The 18,273-nt window shown below is 37.2% G+C and overlaps 1 protein-coding gene across 1 annotated transcript in view; it reads left to right on the top strand.

The window, feature by feature from the left end:
* The window catches only part of LOC106094071 (ATP-dependent RNA helicase me31b), an 89,110-nt gene that overhangs the window by 25,161 nt on the left and 45,676 nt on the right, over positions 1-18,273 (top strand). The window contains exon 3 of the mRNA XM_059365042.1: positions 4,344-4,431. Coding sequence (XP_059221025.1) covers positions 4,344-4,431 — 88 coding nt within the window. The remainder of the gene's footprint in view (positions 1-4,343; positions 4,432-18,273) is intronic.

The following is an 18,273-nucleotide window of genomic DNA, read 5'->3' as shown; positions in this document are numbered from 1 at the left end:
GATAGGACGGTCCTCGTGGCATTGGACCTATCGAAGGCATTCGACACGGTCAGCCATGCCAAATTATTTGAGGACATCGCCAACACGTCCCTCCAGCCAGGCCTTAAACGTTGGGTCGCGAATTATCTGTGTGGCCGCCAGTCATTTGTGGAATTTAGGGATAAGAAGTCAAAACACCGTAGAGTGAAACAGGGAGTTCCCCAAGGTGGGGTGATATCTCCGGCTCTGTTTAACCTCTACCTTTCCTCCATCCCACCTCCTCCAGACGGCATAGAGATCGTATCATATGCGGACGACTGTACGATCTTGGCATCAGGCCCCCCACCCATTGATGACATCTGCGATAGGTTGAACGTCTACCTCAACGAGCTTGCCTCATATTTCGCTGCAAGAAATCTGAAGATATCCGCCACCAAATCTTCAGCCACACTGTTCACTACAAATACGCGTGAGGTGAATTCTGAGCTGACTGTGATGGTCGATGGAGAATTGATTCCGACCATCAAGTGTCCCAAAATACTTGGCGTCACATTTGACAGCTCCTACACTTTCTCCCCACATGCCACAGCAATCTGCAATAAAGTCAAAAGTAGAAACAAGGTCCTCAAGTCACTCGCTGGCAGCACTTGGGGTGCAGACAAAGAAACCTTGTTGACCACGTACAAAGCAATTGGCCGGTCTGTGGTAAGTTATGCAGCGCCAGTGTGGTCACGTCAGCTTTGTGACACGCAGTGGAATAATATTCAGATCTGTCAGAATGCCGCCCTCCGAACTGCGACGGGCTGCCTCCTTAGTTCTCATGTGGACCACCTCCACCAGGAGACAAAGATCCTACCAGTGCGAAGACATAACTACATGCTGTCTAAGCAATACCTTTTGGGCTGTTATCGCAGAAATCATCCAAATCATCATCTTGTGGATAGATACCCACCGCCCAGAAGCCTTAAGGTAGATCTACATGATCTAGAGCGTGAGGTCCAGCGCTACAAGAGAGAACCTCTAGATCAAGCGGCATATCAAGCGGGTCTGAACAACATTCATGCAGACACGGTAGCAGACGCGTTAACTGGCTACCGGGTGAATGTAGTCCTTGGAGTACGACCGCCACCCATTGCACCCGAAGAAATCGACCTCCCCCGGCAAACCAGAGTGATTCTGGCTCAATTACGTTCCGGCAGATGCAGCCGCCTCAATTCCCACAGAGCTAGGATTGATGCCGACGTGCAAGATGTATGTCCCGACTGTAACCAGGGACCGCACGATACACGTCACCTGTTTAACTGCCCGGCCAGACCCACTCGACTCAGACCCAGATCCCTGTGGACGCACCCCATCTTAGTCGCGGAGTTCCTGGGTCTTGACACTCAACAGAATCAAGCAGACGAAAGATACTACACAATAAACTGCTACAACAACAACAACAACAACAAATAAAGACGGAAAACTTCTCTAGTTTGAATGAGTAGAATTGATTAAAGATTTGAGTGAGCATATGAAATGTTGAGAAGGACAGTCGTATTTTTGTGTGCTTTGCATTTCAAGCCCGTATACATAGTGCCCATCGTCTATGAGGCTTCTCAGTACGCTCATGAATATGACAGTTCCAATTCAGTTTCCTGTCTCAAGATCACACTGCATAATGGCGCTGCATAACTTACCACAGATCGGCCAATTGCTTTGTACGTGGTCAACAGATGTCTTTGTCAGCAACCCAAGTGATGCCGGCAAGTGATTTGAGGTCCTTGTTTATACTTTTGACTTAATCGCAAATTGCTGTGGCATGTGGAGAGAATGTGTAAGAGCTGTCAAATGTGACGCCAAGTATTTTGGGACACTTGATGGTCGGAATCATTTCACCATCGACAGTCAGTCAGCTTGGCATTCACCTCACGTGTATTTGTAGTGAACAATGTGACTGAAGATTTGGTGGCAGATATCTTAAAATTTCTTGCAGCTAAATATGAGATAAGTTCGTTGCGGTAGACGTTCAACCTATCGCAGATGTCAACAATGGGTGGGGGGCCTGTTGCGATGATCGTACAATCGTCCGCATATGATACGATCTCTATGCCGTCTGGAGGTTGTGGAATGGAGAAATTCCACAAATGACTGGCGACCACACAGATAATTCGCGACCAGCGTTTCAGGCCTGTTTAGAGGGACGTGTTGGCGACAGCGTTGCCGTTGGAAATTTTCAAATAGTGACACTAAAAGTTTTATTTGTAAAAAACGTTGGCATTTGTTTTTTTGAAAAGTGGCACTTTTTTTTGTTTTTTTTTAAAAAAAATTAGGAGTAAAAAAGAACAAAAGCATACAATAAACCTTCAGCTTTTACATAAATAACATAAAAAATCTTGTTGAAATTGGTCCAAAATTTGGCATAATATTTTTCATAAAATATAATAACAAAAACAAATAATTCATTTTTTTTATAGCTAACATAAAAAGGTGTACAAAAGATAAGTTCAGTCAATTCAAATCTTAGATTCTCACTACCGTAAATTAATGCTAGGTTTTCGGTCGAGACTTTCTGGAACCAAAAAGCCAAATTTAAATTTGGACGAACGAACGGACTTCGCAAAATTGATCCTACGATATACAGAACAAGTATTTGTAGGATTTAGAATAAATATTTTGGCGAGAGTTGCGGTGGTGGATATTTAGATACTTAAGTGACATATTTCACAAACATAAACAAATTTTTTATCTGTCCAGTTACTCTAGTTCAGTTCAAAGTTTTTAAATTTATCGAAAAAATGTAACATTTATATGCGATTTGTTGGATGACAAACAATAGATAATCGCTACATAGTTGTATTTTTGAACAAGTGGCACAAATAGATGGAAAAGTGGCTCAAAAATGTTAAAAGTATGGGATTTAGTATCAAAATAAAAAAGTGGCACACAAGTGGCATCGTCCAAAAAAGTGTCAAATTTGATACTAAATTGGCACAACGGTAACACTGGCGGGCAATGTCCTCAAATAGTTTGGCATGGCTGGCCTTCGATAGGTCCAATGCCACAAAAATCACATGGCCTGGGCTGATTGAAGCCACGGCAAATGCTCGAGTCTCGGGAGGAGTAATGCCTCAAGCGTCTTTGCTGCTGATATGAGAATGGAGATCGGTCTGTATGACTCCCCCAAACTCGGGTCCTTTCCTGGCTTCAGTAGCGGTATCACTCCGCTCATTTTCTAGACATCGGGAACTATAAGAGCGTTCAAAGACAGGTTTAGGACAGCAGTAAGGACTCAACTCCAGGTAAATCCAGATTCTTTAGTTTCAGTGTAAAGATTCCGTCGGGGCCCAACGCCTTAGATGATTTGGCGCCACGGAGGAATTCGTAACTTCGCCACGGTGAATTGTGATAACTGTCCATCGGAACGGAGACCTCGGAACGGAGACCACGGATACGGCGAATGGCTCGTCTGCGAGTACCACTGCCTGTGCCGGGAAATTGTTCCGTATTTGTGGTATTCGACCGGCTGGTACGTTAATGATGTCTCGGAATTTTCTCTCGTCCACTAGCACATCCGAGGGGGGTGTTAGCGATTGGTGTACACTCTGAAGCCAGCCCAATCAGCCTTCATCTGATTGATGAACGTCCGGATACGTCACTCAGGATATCAGGGGATGCAATGGAAATGTCTGGCGAGCTGCTACACCTCGTACTTCTAGGGGGGCATCCTCATTCACCGTGCAAAACGTGGAGCCTTCAATCTGCTCTGTCAAAGCTATGCCCCGCTGGTCATTGCCTAGGGGAGAGTGCCACGTAAAGTGATGCGCATTAAAGTCCCCTAGAATCAGACGATTATTGCCAGACAGTAGTCCACTTATGTCGGGCTTGTAAGCCTGGTCGTTGTTGTTGTAGCAGTGTATTGTACACTGAGGCGGCAGCCCTTGCCGATGAAGGACATCATCGGGTCAATCCGGTACGTACAACCGGCTGCTTTGGGATTGCCTGGTCGTGCCTGGTCGTTAATTGGGCTTTTTCAACATTCTGAAATTTCATTCCGCATACGAAATTTAATGGAACTTCTTTGTAAAAATTACTCATTGTAAAAATCGTCGAATGCACTTGTTGTACTTCAGAAAGACAAGCGCATACTAAACACTAATGATGTGACATTTGTCACAGATGTCGCTGGCAGTCATACAGGGATAAAAGACTACGAATGGATTTCCGCGCAGAATTTAAATTAAAAAGCCTTTACTTTTTTTGCCCACAATAGTATGTTTGCTAAAGAAAAAAATTTAAATATTTCATAAAAAATTATTTTAACGTTTTTATTGTTTTTAAGTACAAATTGTGCATTACAATTATTTTTATTTCCGCATTTACAGCCTAAATAAAGTAGCGAATATTGGAGACGATATGGGTTGGAAATCGAAGCTTAAGATACCCCCAAAAGACAATCGCTTTAAAACAAGCGTAAGTACATATGAAATATTCTATATGTTATATTTACTATATAATATTTATTAACCAGATGATACCGCGTAAAATGTGAACAATTAAACACTTGCATACGATCCTAATTAAACTACTAAAGGGTGATTTTTTTGAGGTTAGGATTTTCATGCATTAGTATTTGACAGATCACGTGGGATTTCAGACATGGTGTCAAAGAGAAAGATGCTCAGTATGCTTTGACATTTCATCATGAATAGACTTACTAACGAGCAACGCTTGCAAATCATTGAATTTTATTACCAAAATCAGTGTTCGGTTCGAAATGTGTTCATTCACCGTAACGTTGCGTCCAACAGCATCTTTGAAAAAATACGGTCCAATGATTCCACCAGCGTACAAACCACACCAAACAGTGCATTTTTCGGGATGCATGGGCAGTTCTTGAACGGCTTCTGGTTGCTCTTCACTCCAAATGCGGCAATTTTGCTTATTTACGTAGCCATTCAACCAGAAATGAGCCTCATCGCTGAACAAAATTTGTCAAAATTTGAACACATTTCGAACCGAACACTGATTTTGGTAATAAAATTCAATGATTTGCAAGCGTTGCTCGTTAGTAAGTCTATTCATGATGAAATGTCAAAGCATACTGAGCATCTTTCTCTTTGACACCATGTCTGAAATCCCACGTGATCTGTCAAATACTAATGCATGAAAATCCTAACCTCAAAAAAATCACCCTTTATTATACATATAACACATGGGTCGAAAAGACCCTTGGATAATATCCTAATATAAAATAATTTTTTGATCTGATATTTTCTTTATTTATCAACATATTTTCCTTCGAGGAAGTTGCAATCATTTCAGCATTTCTCTAAAATTTCAATACGTTTTTGTAGAACGGTTTATCTTTGTCCCCAAAATAGGATTCAGTTTCAGCAATCACCTCATTGTTTTGCAAACAGTTAGTAGTCACTGAGGGATAAATATGGTGAATTCCGGGTGGTGCAGAAGAAATAACGTTGTTCGTGCAGCAAAATATTTCTTCAAACGGGCCAATGTCGTTGTCGGCAGCACTCACCCATCGGGTCAATCCGGTTCGTACAACCAACTTAAGGGAGCAATAACTCGAATAGACTAGTTGTCTTTATTCTATCACTTCCACTTTTACATCAGGTTATGGGCCTTTTGTACTGTTTTTGGTAGAATTGTCTTGCGAAATACAACAATAATACGGTGCATTTTTCAAACGCGATGGCTTCAGCTTTAAAATTTCCATTCGAAAGTCTACGTGGACGTGAAAATTTCGATGTTTGGGGAAGACATGCGAAGTCATGTTTGGTAATAAAGAAATGCTGGAAAGTTGTGGAAAAAGACGTATCTGGGGACAACTAAAATGAAGCGAATGAACTTGCTTTAGAGCGGAGATAACGCTTATGATCGAACCCACCAATTTTGCTCACATTGCAAAATCTAAAACGGCTAAAGAGGCTTGGGATTCGCTAGTGCGTGCTTATGAGGACACAGGATTAACCCGGAAAGTTAAATTGTTGAAACAGTTGGTGCAACTTAAGCTTGGCGATTTTTCTTCAATGCAAGAATACGTTAATGCAATGATTTTAACGTCAATTAAGGTAAACAATGCAGGTCTGAACATCAATGACGAGGTGACGGCTTCACTAATGTTGGCTGGGCTGCCGGAAGAATTCCAATCATTGGTGATGGCAGTTGAGAATTCAAAGACGCAGTTGACCGTTGATTCTGTGAAGAACCTATTGTTGCAAGATGCGAAATTTGACAATGGTAAGAAAGAAAGTGCAAAGGTGTCTAAAAAGAAATTTAAAAATGGGAAATTTAAGTGTCATTCTTGTAATGATATCGGCCACTTCAGTAAAAACTGCCCAAAGAAAAACAAAAATAATACGAAAAAAACAACGAAAAATAATGGTGACGTTTTGTTTGCTGCTCTGTTAACTGAAAGAGAAAATTCGAACGAGTGGTATATTGACTCCGGTGCGACATCCCATATGACCAATAATGATGAGCTGTTGCATAACAAAACTGAAGTCCGTAACAAGGAAATAGTTGTCGCTAACAATAACAAATTGAAAATTTTGTCTTCAGGAGATGTCCAAATGTCTCTAAAATTGGGAAAAAATGAACGTAAAGCAGCTGTTAAAAATGTTGAGTATGTTCCAAACCTTTGTGAAAATTTAATGTCAGTTTGTCAGTTAACTCAAAATGGCAATAAGGTTGTTTTTGAGAAAAATATTTGCCAGATTTTTAGCAAGAAAGGTGATTTGATTGGGAAAGTATTTATTTGCAATGGTTTGTATCGCCTGAACTGTGATGTGTTTGCCTCCGACGAAAAAGCTCTCATTGCGAATGAAAGTTCAAATGTATGGCGTCGGCGACTAGGTCACATTTGCAATGAAAATCTCCGAAGTGTTTAATCGGCTTGTTTTGGTATAAATTGTGAAATTAGCTCCAAATATCAATGTGTAACGTGCATTGAGGGAAAACAAAAACGAAATTCTTTTAAAGATACTGGTGAAAGAGCTACGGAGTTACTGGAAGTCGTGCATTCTGATTTACTTGGTCCATTTAGAGAAAAATCTTTCTCGGGAAACTGTTATTTACTAACATTTGTGGATGATTTTTCCAGAAAAGTTTTTGTTTACCCAATTAAACGAAAATCAGAGGTTTTTGAAAGATTTATGGAATTTAAGAAATCTGTGGAAAATGAATGTTCCAGTAAAATCAAAATATTACGCACTGACAACGGAACAGAATATGTAAACAATAGATTATCCGATTTTCTGAAGAACCATGGAATAAAACACCAGAAAACCTGTCCATACACACCTGAACAAAATGGGGTGGCAGAAAGAATGAAAAGGACTGTGGTAGAAAGGATGCGTTGTATGTTATTCGACGCGGTTTAAGAGAAAAATTTTGGGCAGAAGCTGCTTTTCAGTAAGAAAAGAAATCATTACCAGCAGAGATGTGGTTTTTTTCGAAAACGAATTTCTTGGTGAAACTCTAAATAAAAATCAAATTTTGTATTTTCCAGAAGTGTATAAAGCGATTAATTCTGAAGGTGTCAATTCTGGGGAAAGTACGTCAGTAGAATTGCCAATGGCGAGAGAACCAGAAATAGAAAGTACTTCAGAAGATTTGCCAATTGCTGGAGAATCAGAAAATGATATATTGGATTTGCCACCCAATGCTGAAAATAATTCAACAAGCAGTGAAGAAGATTTCTTTGATAGCATAATGCTGGAAACAGGACACAATGACGAAAATTCAGAAATCCCATCGTTGGAACTTTCCGAAGCAGTAACTGAAAATATTCAAATTCGAAGTTCTGAGAGGATAGCAAATGGGCCTAAACGTTCATTTGTATTTAGTGCTTTGGAGTTCGTGTCTAATGACCTAACAAATTTATCTGAAGCAATTTCATCTCCTTATTCTGAGGAATGGAAGCAAGCTTTGAAAGAAGAATACGATTATCTGATTGCAAATAAAACTTGGATTTTAACGGATTTACCACCTGACAAGAAACCAATTCCTGCAAAGTGGGTTTTTAAAACGAAAATTGGTGCAAATAACAAGGTATTGCCAAGAAAAAGGAGTAGACTACAACGAAACTTTTGCTCCTGTGGTAAGATATGAATCCATACGGTTTTTAATTGGATTACCTGTCAAGCATAATTTGAAAATACATCAAATGGATGCGGTTACAGCATTTTTGAACGGAACACTTAAGGAAGAAATCTACATGGACCAGCCCGAAGGTATGAATGATGGAACTGGAAGATATTGCAAATTACAAAAATCCATATATGGGCTAAAACAAGCTAGCCGTGTATGGAACGAAACGATTAATAAAGTTTTGTTGAAGATGGGTCTCACTCGATGCGATACTGATCAGTGTATTTACTACAAAATTGAAAATGATGATAGAACATATGTTGCAATATACGTAGACGATGTTTTAATAATGTCAAATAAAAGTAGTAATATTGCACATATTAAATCGTCATTGAAAAAGAATTTCGAAATGAAAGATTTGGGTGAAGCATCATCAATTTTGGGAATTCGAATTTCTCAAACGAAAGATTCAATTAAAGTTGATCAGTCCCAGTATGTTCAAAATGTACTTAAGCGTTTTCAAATGTTCGATTGTAACCCCACAAAAACTCCGGTAGATTGCAATACAAAAATTTCCAAGGAGTTTTGTCCTAAAACAAAGGAGGACGAAGAATACATGTCAAATGTTCCGTACATGGAAGCTATCGGCTGTTTGCTATATGCTGCTAATGTGACTCGAGCTGATATTTGCTATATTGTCAACGTTTTAAGCATATATTGTAACAATCCTGGAAAAGGGCATTGGGAAGCATGTAAAAAAGTGATCCGTTACTTAAAGAGAACATTGGGCAGAGGTATTGTTTATACAAAACGTGGTCAAGAAATAACGTTCAACTACTGGATATATTTTCACTTTTCAAAATGGCGTTGTGTCATGGGCTACTAAAAGGCAGAAAACTGTTGCTTTGTCTTCAACTGAGCCAGAATTTATGTCCATGGTTGCGGCCATTCAAGAGGCTATTTGGCTGAAACGTTTGGAGAAAGAACTTGAAGTTAAACCTACAAGAACTATAATTTTGCACTGTGATAATAAGAGTGCTATTCATGTTGCTTGCAATAACGCCTACTCATCTAGAACGAAGCATGTTGACGTCAGAATTAAATTCATCCGAGAACGTCTGAATGATGGCACCATACAACTGCAGTATGTATCTACAAATGAAATGGTTGCAGACATGCTTACAAAGGGTGTTCCTTTGAACCAACTATTGATGTTTACAAAAGAGTTTGGTTTGCAGTAACTTTGCTATTTTACTTATTTTGTTTTAAATGTAAATCTAATTAGTTTTAATACAAACAAGTAAAAGCGTGCTAAGTTCGGCCGGGCCGAATCTTATATACCCTCCACCATGGATCGCATTTGTCGAGTTCTTTTCCCGGCATCTCTTCTTAGGCAAAAAAAAAGGATATAAGAAAAGATTTGCGCCCTTTGGGGGCTCAAGAAGTAAAATAGAGAGATCGATTTATATGGGAGCTGTATCGGCCTATAGACCGATTCAGACCATAATAAACATGTATGTTAATGGTCATGAGAGAATCCGTCGTACAAGATTTCAGGCAAATCGGATAATAATTGCGACCTCTAGAGGCTCAAGAAGTCAAGATCCCAGATCGGTTTATATGGCAGCTATATCAGGTTATGAACCGACTTGTACTTTATTTGACATAGTTGTTGAAAGTAACAATAAAAAACGTCTTGCGAAATTTCAGCCAAATCGGATAGAAATTGCGCCCTCTAGAAGCTCAAGAAGTCAAGTCCCCAGATCTGTTTATATGACAGCTATATCAGGTTATGAACCGATTTGAACCATATTTGGCACAGTTATTGGATATCATAACAAAACACGTCGTGCCAAAATTCATTCAAATCGGATAAGAATTGCGCCCTCTAGAGGCTCAAGAAGTCAAGACCCAAGATCGGTTTATATGACACCTATATCAAAACATGGACCGATATGGCCCATTTACAATACCATTCGACCTACACTAATAAGAAGTATTTGTGCAAAATTTCAAGCGGCTAGCTTTACTCCTTCGGAAGTTAGCGTGCTTTCGACAGACAGACGGACGGACGGACATGGCTAGATCGACATAAAATGTCACGACGATCAAGAATATATATATACTTTATGGGGTCTCAGACGAATATTTCGAGTAGTTACAAACAGAATGACGAAATTAGTATACCCCCATCTTATGGTGGAGGGTATAATAACTTATTTGCCTTAGCTTTCTATGCTCATTTGTCATATACCAAATAGTATTAATAAATATTTCTTCTCTTCATTTTAAATACTCGAATAGACTAGTTGTCTTTATTCTATCACTTCCACTTTTACATCATTTATTCTCAGATGAAACTTCACACGTTGACGTTGGACCTTCTATGACCTTTTCACGTATGAATAAATGCTTGAAATCAATGTTTTTTGTTCGTTTATGAAATTCTGGGCTCTTTAATAGATGAATTGCAGCCGTAATATCAATCTTTGTTATTGGAATGTCCTTATAATTTATTATGTCCTTAAAAAGTCGTTAAGCCATATTACTTCTTTTTCGGCTTTACTTGCAGTGATAATTAATGCTTCAGTTGTTGAAGTTGAACAACACCTGTACTGAAACATTCACCATAGTCAACATCACCATAACATTCTAATATCTTGGGTCCTTCTTTATTATAAACTAGTGAACAGGAGTGGGGGTCTTCCAGTTCACGTGAAGTGTGTTTAGAGTGGCTGTTGCGTTGAGAAAAGAGAGGCGGTGACGTCACTGGCGGAATTCCGATGCTGTGTGGACTGTAATATTATGCGGTTAACTAATCTTATTATTCCTCATAGAACGAGGAATAATAAGTTAGATGACGAGAAAAAAGAAAGAGTTAGAATAAAATAACGCAATGGTAAATTTCGGATATTTATATGAAGACACTGGTTTTATTATGAGAGAAAGAGTAGAGATGTGTTGCTCACCTTGCTGCGGTTGTAGAAGAAGTGGCAAGATTACTAAAAGAATTTCAGGTGAGCTTAAGTACTAAAAATGGCTTAAGATTACAAATTCACAATGGATACATTTAGTGCTAATAGATATTTCCGTACGTGCTACAAATTCATTTACAATTCACAACTTCATATACTTCAACTTATTCTACGAAAGATATGTACCTAAATTAAGGGGAAAAATTCAAATTTGTCCAACTAGTCCAACATCTATGGAATCAGCAATATATCTGAATACTCGTTTGAGCCTCTGAATGTCTTCGCCAGTGTCTTGATAGAAAACCGACACTATATGCCAAATCTGGTCTTGTTCCTAGCATCAAATACATCAGAGGACATACTGCTTGTCTATTAGGAAACTCGATTCGTGCTTTCTTAGTTTTGATATGCATTTGACTGTATTCTCCATTGGTTTGAAACTGGGCGACATTGAGAAATGAAATCTTTCCAACATTTTTTTGGCATAATACTTTTGAGAGATTCTATGGGTTGCCCAAAAAGTAATTGCGGATTTCTTAAAAGAAAGTAAATGTATTTTTAATAAAACACCTGATAACAGACAGAAGAAAGAATGCAATTACAGAGTCACAAGCTGTGAAAAAATTTGTCAACGCCGACTATATGAAAAACCCGCAATTACTTTTTGGGCAACCCATAATTTGATCATCATTGTTTTTAACTTTCATACCAAGAAATTATAATGCCTCATTAGAAACTATCTTGAACTTTGATTTTAAACTGTTGCAGCTACTAACCCATCATCGACATATAGAGCAAGGATTAACTTCAGAGCATCATTCTCTCTTATAAACAAACAGCTATCTGCAGAATTGACCTTAAATCTAAGTTTCTTTAAGAACTTTTCCATTCTTTTGGATCAATATGGGGGGAGTTTGCCTTAAACCATAGAGACTTCGTTTTGACAGGCAAACTCTATTTGATCCATGGTTAAAACCTTCTGGCTGTTCCATATAAACGGTCTCGTTGAATTCACCATATAAAAATGCTGTAGACACATCAAATTGTGACAAACGTAGTCTCTCAGTTGCAGCAATACTTAGGACAGAGCGTATACTTGACATTCTTGCTACTGGACTGAAAGTTTCATTATAATCTACGCCTTCCTTTTCACACAATATACCCTTTTCGACGGAAGTGCCTTTGCTCCTTTTTGAAGATTTATGAGTACACAGGATTTGTCCTCAACCAATGGATTCATCTCTGTTTTCATAGCTTTTATCCAATTGATTCTCTCTTCATTTTCAAAAGTGTCTTCATATCTTGATGTAGGTTCGGTTTGACAAACAAAATCATGTGCCATCATTAATATCTCATCACTGACACATACAGTTTGATACAGTTACAGTACGATTTTATAACCGTTTCACATTATTATTATCGCGCGTATCATCTAATTCATCTCTTTAACGCTTTTTACGTTGGATTTCTTCAAAATCTTTTAAATCACTTATCTAATCTTGATTTTCGTTGTCGCCTTCTTGCAGTTCGGCTTCTTGCTCTTCGAAATCCTCTATATCGTTGTGGTCTTTTAGCGGTTTAGCACCTTGCACCGCTTCCTATTAAACACTTTCTTGTCGGTATTCATCTTGTTTTTAACCTTCGTGATTATATGGACAGATGCGTATTGATAGTTCTTCCCCATGTTTCTCTTGGATAATATTAGAATTCTTGTGGTTTTTTTCTTCCACACCTTTGTCTTCTTTAACTTCCTCATAAGCACAACCATTTATTTCTTCCGAAAATGTCACATGTCTTTATATATCTACTATATTATGTTCTTAAATGTAGATTCGATATCTCACATCGCCATCATAACCAACAAGATAATCCATTGTTATCTTTTTGTCCATTTTCTTCCGACGCTGACTGTGAAGTGAACGTCGCATTTTGATCCTATAATTCTAAGGTGTTTAATTCTAGGTTTTCTTTGTCGCACCACAGCTCAAATGGACTATAATCTTCTTCTGACGATTCTGCTGAGGTGTATATGGAGCGGTAAACCGTTGACTAACTCCATGTTTTGCTAGTATTTTCTTCACATATGCATCACTAAGCATTGTTTTAACTGTGTGTCGTTGAGATCTGGCATGTGCAAGCATTTATACTAATGTATCTTTCTCCTCTCCTGGAGCTTTTGCAGTCTCACATCTTCCAAATGGTTATCTTGACGACTTACCAAAAACGCAAGTCTCACAGATTTCATTATTGTTCTTTACTCGAATTTCCATATTTTCTAATTTCTTCTTTTCATGCCGTTTATCTTGGTGTTTTGAATTATCTACAGAAAACAAAGCACGCAGATTTGCAGACACGGATCGAAAATCTATTCTATATAAAGTTCCATTTGGCTCCCGGTGTCTACAAAAAATTGTTTCTCTATTGACATCTAGCTTGCACTATTCTATTGTGAAATAAAACTTACTTGAGGGGTTTCTGTCATGTAAAGCCAATACAAAAAAAAAAAGAAAAGCTTTCTAGATATATCTGGAACATACCAAACATTTTACAACTTCGGCTTTGGTATTCTTAACCACATCCAGAGCTCCCTTGTAGAAATCTAGAAGATCCTTGACCTTCCGCCTCCCAACTAACTAACTCTGAAATTATGCCAAAAAAACTGAATTTATCATTTGCTGCTGATCACATATATCTAGTATATCAAAATGTTAGAGGGTTAAATACAAAACTATCATCTCTTTACTCAGATAGCTTTATTTTCGATTATCATATCATCGCTTTTACTGAATCTTGGCTTCAGGATAAGGTATACGATTCTGAAATATTACATACCAAATATCAAATATATAGGCGTGATCGGAACGATAAAATGAAAAAATTTGGCGGTGGTGTGCTAATAGCGGTCTCCACTGAATTTTCTTCTGAAGAAATAATAGTTGAATCTTCCTTGGATACTGAATTTGTAGACGTAAAAATATTTTTGAAAAGTGTTTCAATATTTATTTCATGTTCTTACGTCCCACACTCTTCATGTGAAGATATTTATTTAAAACACGTATCTGCAATTCATTTCAGTCGTCTCAACCAAGAGACACATTAATTGCCCTCGGCGATTTTAATCTTCCTCAAATTAACTGGATTCATTCATCCGAGTCAAATGATTTAACACCCGTGATACCAAATGGCATTTCTAATGAATGCATCGGCATATTGTTAAATTTTGGTCTTTTTCAAATGCATTACATAAACAATTCATTTTCTAAATTACTCGATCTTGTTTTCGTTAATCAACCATCTGAGTTATGTTTAAGTTCTAATGATCCGGTTGTAAGGATATGCTGAGGATAGATATCATCCGACACTCAAATTACTTATACTCTATCCCACTCTTAAAGTTAAAAGAGATGTAGCAATTGAAGAAGTGTACTGTTTTGTTAAAACTGATTACATCAAACTGAACTCACTACTCTCATCTGTTCATTGGAATGAAATTTTCAGATCTAAAGATATCAATGAAATGATTTTATACTGTGCTACTTGACTTTATTTCTCAATCTGTCCCTAAAACTACTTTTTGCAACGCATCTGGTCCTCCATGGAATACAACCAATCTTTCTAGGCTGAAGAACAAGAAGAATAAATTACATAAAAGGTTTAAACGCTCAGGGTTAACGTCTGACTTTTCGATGTATTCATTAACAAGATGCAAATATAATAAAGAAAACAAATTGGTGTTGGTAGTAATTTGAATAAAATTAGAAATCAATTGAAATCAAATCCTTCTACAAATTTGTGAATTCAAAGCGCCGTTTTAATAATTTACCGAACTTTCTTAGATATAAAGCTAACGATTCAGGCATTGCCGACATCTTTACTGACTTTTTTTAGCACTACCTACTCAGATAATTATTATGATTTATGTGGAACATATCCATACACAATCAACAATTCAGCTTTTATAGACGTGTCCGGGTATGGCGAAAACGTAGTACTTGAATATTTAAGGTCACTGAAGATAACTTTTAATCCCGGTCCAGATGGAATTCCATCGAACATTTATAAGCATTGCGCTCTCGAACTTTCGTATCCCCTTTGTACACTTTTCAACAGTTCATTAAAGCATGGATATCTGCCGGAAGTGTGGAAGCAATCTTATATAAGACCGTTATTTAAAGTCGGAAATCGCAATGAGGTTTCTAATTACAGGGGCATTTCAATTTTGAATGCTATTCCGAAGCTATTAGAGAAAATTCTGACTGACACTATTTCACATCAAGTCTCTTCTATCTTGTCTCCCTACCAACATGGGTTACGGAAATCGAAATCGACGATAACAAATATATTAGAATTTACTTGTTTGGTCAACCATTTGATAAGTCAACCACAACCTTCTGTTAAGAAAAATAGATCTTATTGGCTTCAGTCCATCTTTACTAAAGTGGATCAGATCATAACTGACTGGACGTACTCAAAGAGTTAAATTTGGTACTGCAGTTTCCAAATCAATTGTTGTCTCTTCAGGTGTTCTACAGGGTAGTCACCTTGACCCTGTGCTGTTTTGTTTGTTCAGAAACGATCTCCCTTTTACTTTAAAGCACTTGAATATTTTGATGTATGCAGATGATGTAAAGATCTTCAGATCAAAGAGAGACTCTGATGAACAGTGTTATCTTCAGTATGACCTTGATACTCTTTACGAATGGTGCAACCAGAACTTTATGGAACTTAATATTTCCAAATGCAATCACATATCATTTTCAAGAATAACCTCTCTTAAAACTAGCTACTGGAACCCAAAAAGTCAACTTCAAGTAGTCTTAAGCTTTAAAGATCTTGGATTTCTTCTAGATCAACGCTTAAACTTCTGTAAACACATCTCAATGGTTGTAAACAAAGCACGTAGTGCTCTTGGATTCATGAAACGCTGGAGTAGAGAACTTAATGATTTCTCTGTGACGAAAAACTTATATACGTCGCTAGTTATAAGTAATCTCGAGTACGGTTCAGTGGTATGGGATCCGTACTACAATATTCATTCTGATTTGATAGAATCAGTTCAAAAACAATTTCTACTATTTTGTCTCCGTCGAAATGGGTGGGACAGAAGTTCATTACCTTCGTATGAGTACCTATTAAATCTTATAAAGCTTCTTACATTAAGAAGTCGTAGAACCATGCTAAACATTACGTTTTTGACTAAATTAATTCATGGTCAAATAGATTCCTGCTTTCTTTTGAGTCGAATTTTCTTTAACTTTCCTATCAGACCTACCAGATACTTTGATCTTTTGAAAATTTCGGCTTTTACATAACGGCTTTATGTTTTTGCAAAATTCATTTGTAATTTTCTTTTCTTGATATATTTTTATCATAAAATCTTTTCGGAATTTTTCCAAAAAAATTTCTCCAATATACTTTTCTTTTCACAGACTTCACAATTTTTTTTATTTTCTCCTTGTTTGATGGGCTCATAATCGGTTGCCCAAAAAGTAGTTGTCGGTAATATAGTAGTAATATAGTCGGCGTTGACAAATTTTTTCAACGGCTTGTGACTCTGTAATTGCATTCTTTCTTCTGTCAGTTATCAGCTGCTACTTTTAGCTTGCTTTAGAAAAAAAGTGCGCGAAATTTTGTTTACATTTGTTTATTTAGCGTCAATTTTAATATGGGTACCACATGTATTAAAAAAATTCATTTAACAAACCGAATCAACGCTTGTGATATGAACCTTAAACGCAATGAATTCGATCCGTTTTTAAAACGAATCCTAACTGGAGATGAAAAATGGATTGTTTACAACAACGTTAGTCGAAAACAATCATGGTCCAAGCATGGTGAACCAGCTCAAACCACTTCAAAGGCTGATATCCACGAAAAGAAGGTTTCGCTGTCTGTTTGGTGGGATTGGAAGGGTGTGGTATATTTTGAGCTGCTTTCAAGGAACCAAACGATTAATTCGGATGTTTACTGTCAACAATTGGACAAATTGAATACAGCCATCAAGGAGAAGCGACCAGAATTGGTCAAACGTAAAGGTGTCATATTCCACCAGGACAACGCTAGACCGCACACATATTTGGTCACTCGCCAAAAACTGAGTGAGCTTGGCTGGGAACTTTTGATGCATCCACCATATAGTCCTGACCTTGCACCATCAGACTACCATTTATTTCGATCTTTGCAGAACTCTTTAAATGGTAAAACTTTCGGCAATGATGAGGCTATAAAATCGCACTTGGATCAGTTTTTTGCAGATAAAGGCCAGAAGTTCTATGAGCGTGGAATACTAAATTTGTCAGGAAGATGACAAAAGGTTATCGAACAAAATGACAATTATATATTTGATTAAAGTTCATTCTAAGTTTTATTAAAAATGCATTTATTTTCTTTTAAAAAATCCGCAATTACCTTTTAGGCAACCCAATATTAGATTGGAATATTTTATTGAAGTTAATTTTAAAAAAATAATTTCTCGAACATACAAATACATAAATTCATTGCCTAGTAGCATAACATCAATGAACAAATAATTATTAGTTGTAAATAATAATTTGTTAAACACATATTTCAACATGAGTGTTGTCCGATTCAAGTTTAAGCTCAATGATAAGGGGCCTTCTTTTTATAGCTAAGTGCGAACGGCGTGAAAATTTTTATAATATTCTCGCCAGGATTCGAATCTTTGTAAATCAGTCGAATATATCTGTATAAAAAATACAGTAAGTAAAAACTGTATATGTAAAAGGGAAAGATATGTAACTAGGGCAGAAGATAGACTGAGATTTTTAGTCTATGCCCATCGGCTCCCTTCTATGTGACTGCGAAATCTGATCAAAAATAAACGTTATTTTAGAATTTCGTGAGATACACATGTTCGGTTTTAGCATTTTTTATGTTATATTGGTACAGATGTCTGTGATATGTTCGTAATAAAGGCCATTTTAGATTGTCAGTTTGTTTTTTACAGATAAAAATGTGTTCTGGTGTGCTCTTCGGTTTTTTTTTTATTCAAAAAAATGGATCAAAGGAACTGTATTAAGTTTTGTGTAACCAATAAGCGCGTTTCAGAAGTGTTTCGATTATTGGAAAAACGAAAATTTTTGAAAAAATATCTTTGATGGGTACAAGACAGTTATTGATGAATAAATAAATAATTTTTGAAAAAAATTAAAATAGCGGTATTTTTTTTTTTTTTTTGTTAGGAGCAACCCTATATAAATTCTAATCT

This window comes from Stomoxys calcitrans, chromosome 3 (assembly GCF_963082655.1).
Source record: "Stomoxys calcitrans chromosome 3, idStoCalc2.1, whole genome shotgun sequence".
Lineage (NCBI taxonomy): Eukaryota > Metazoa > Arthropoda > Insecta > Diptera > Muscidae > Stomoxys > Stomoxys calcitrans.
Note: the sequence above shows the minus strand (reverse complement) of the source record. Positions and strands in the feature narration are given on the sequence as shown.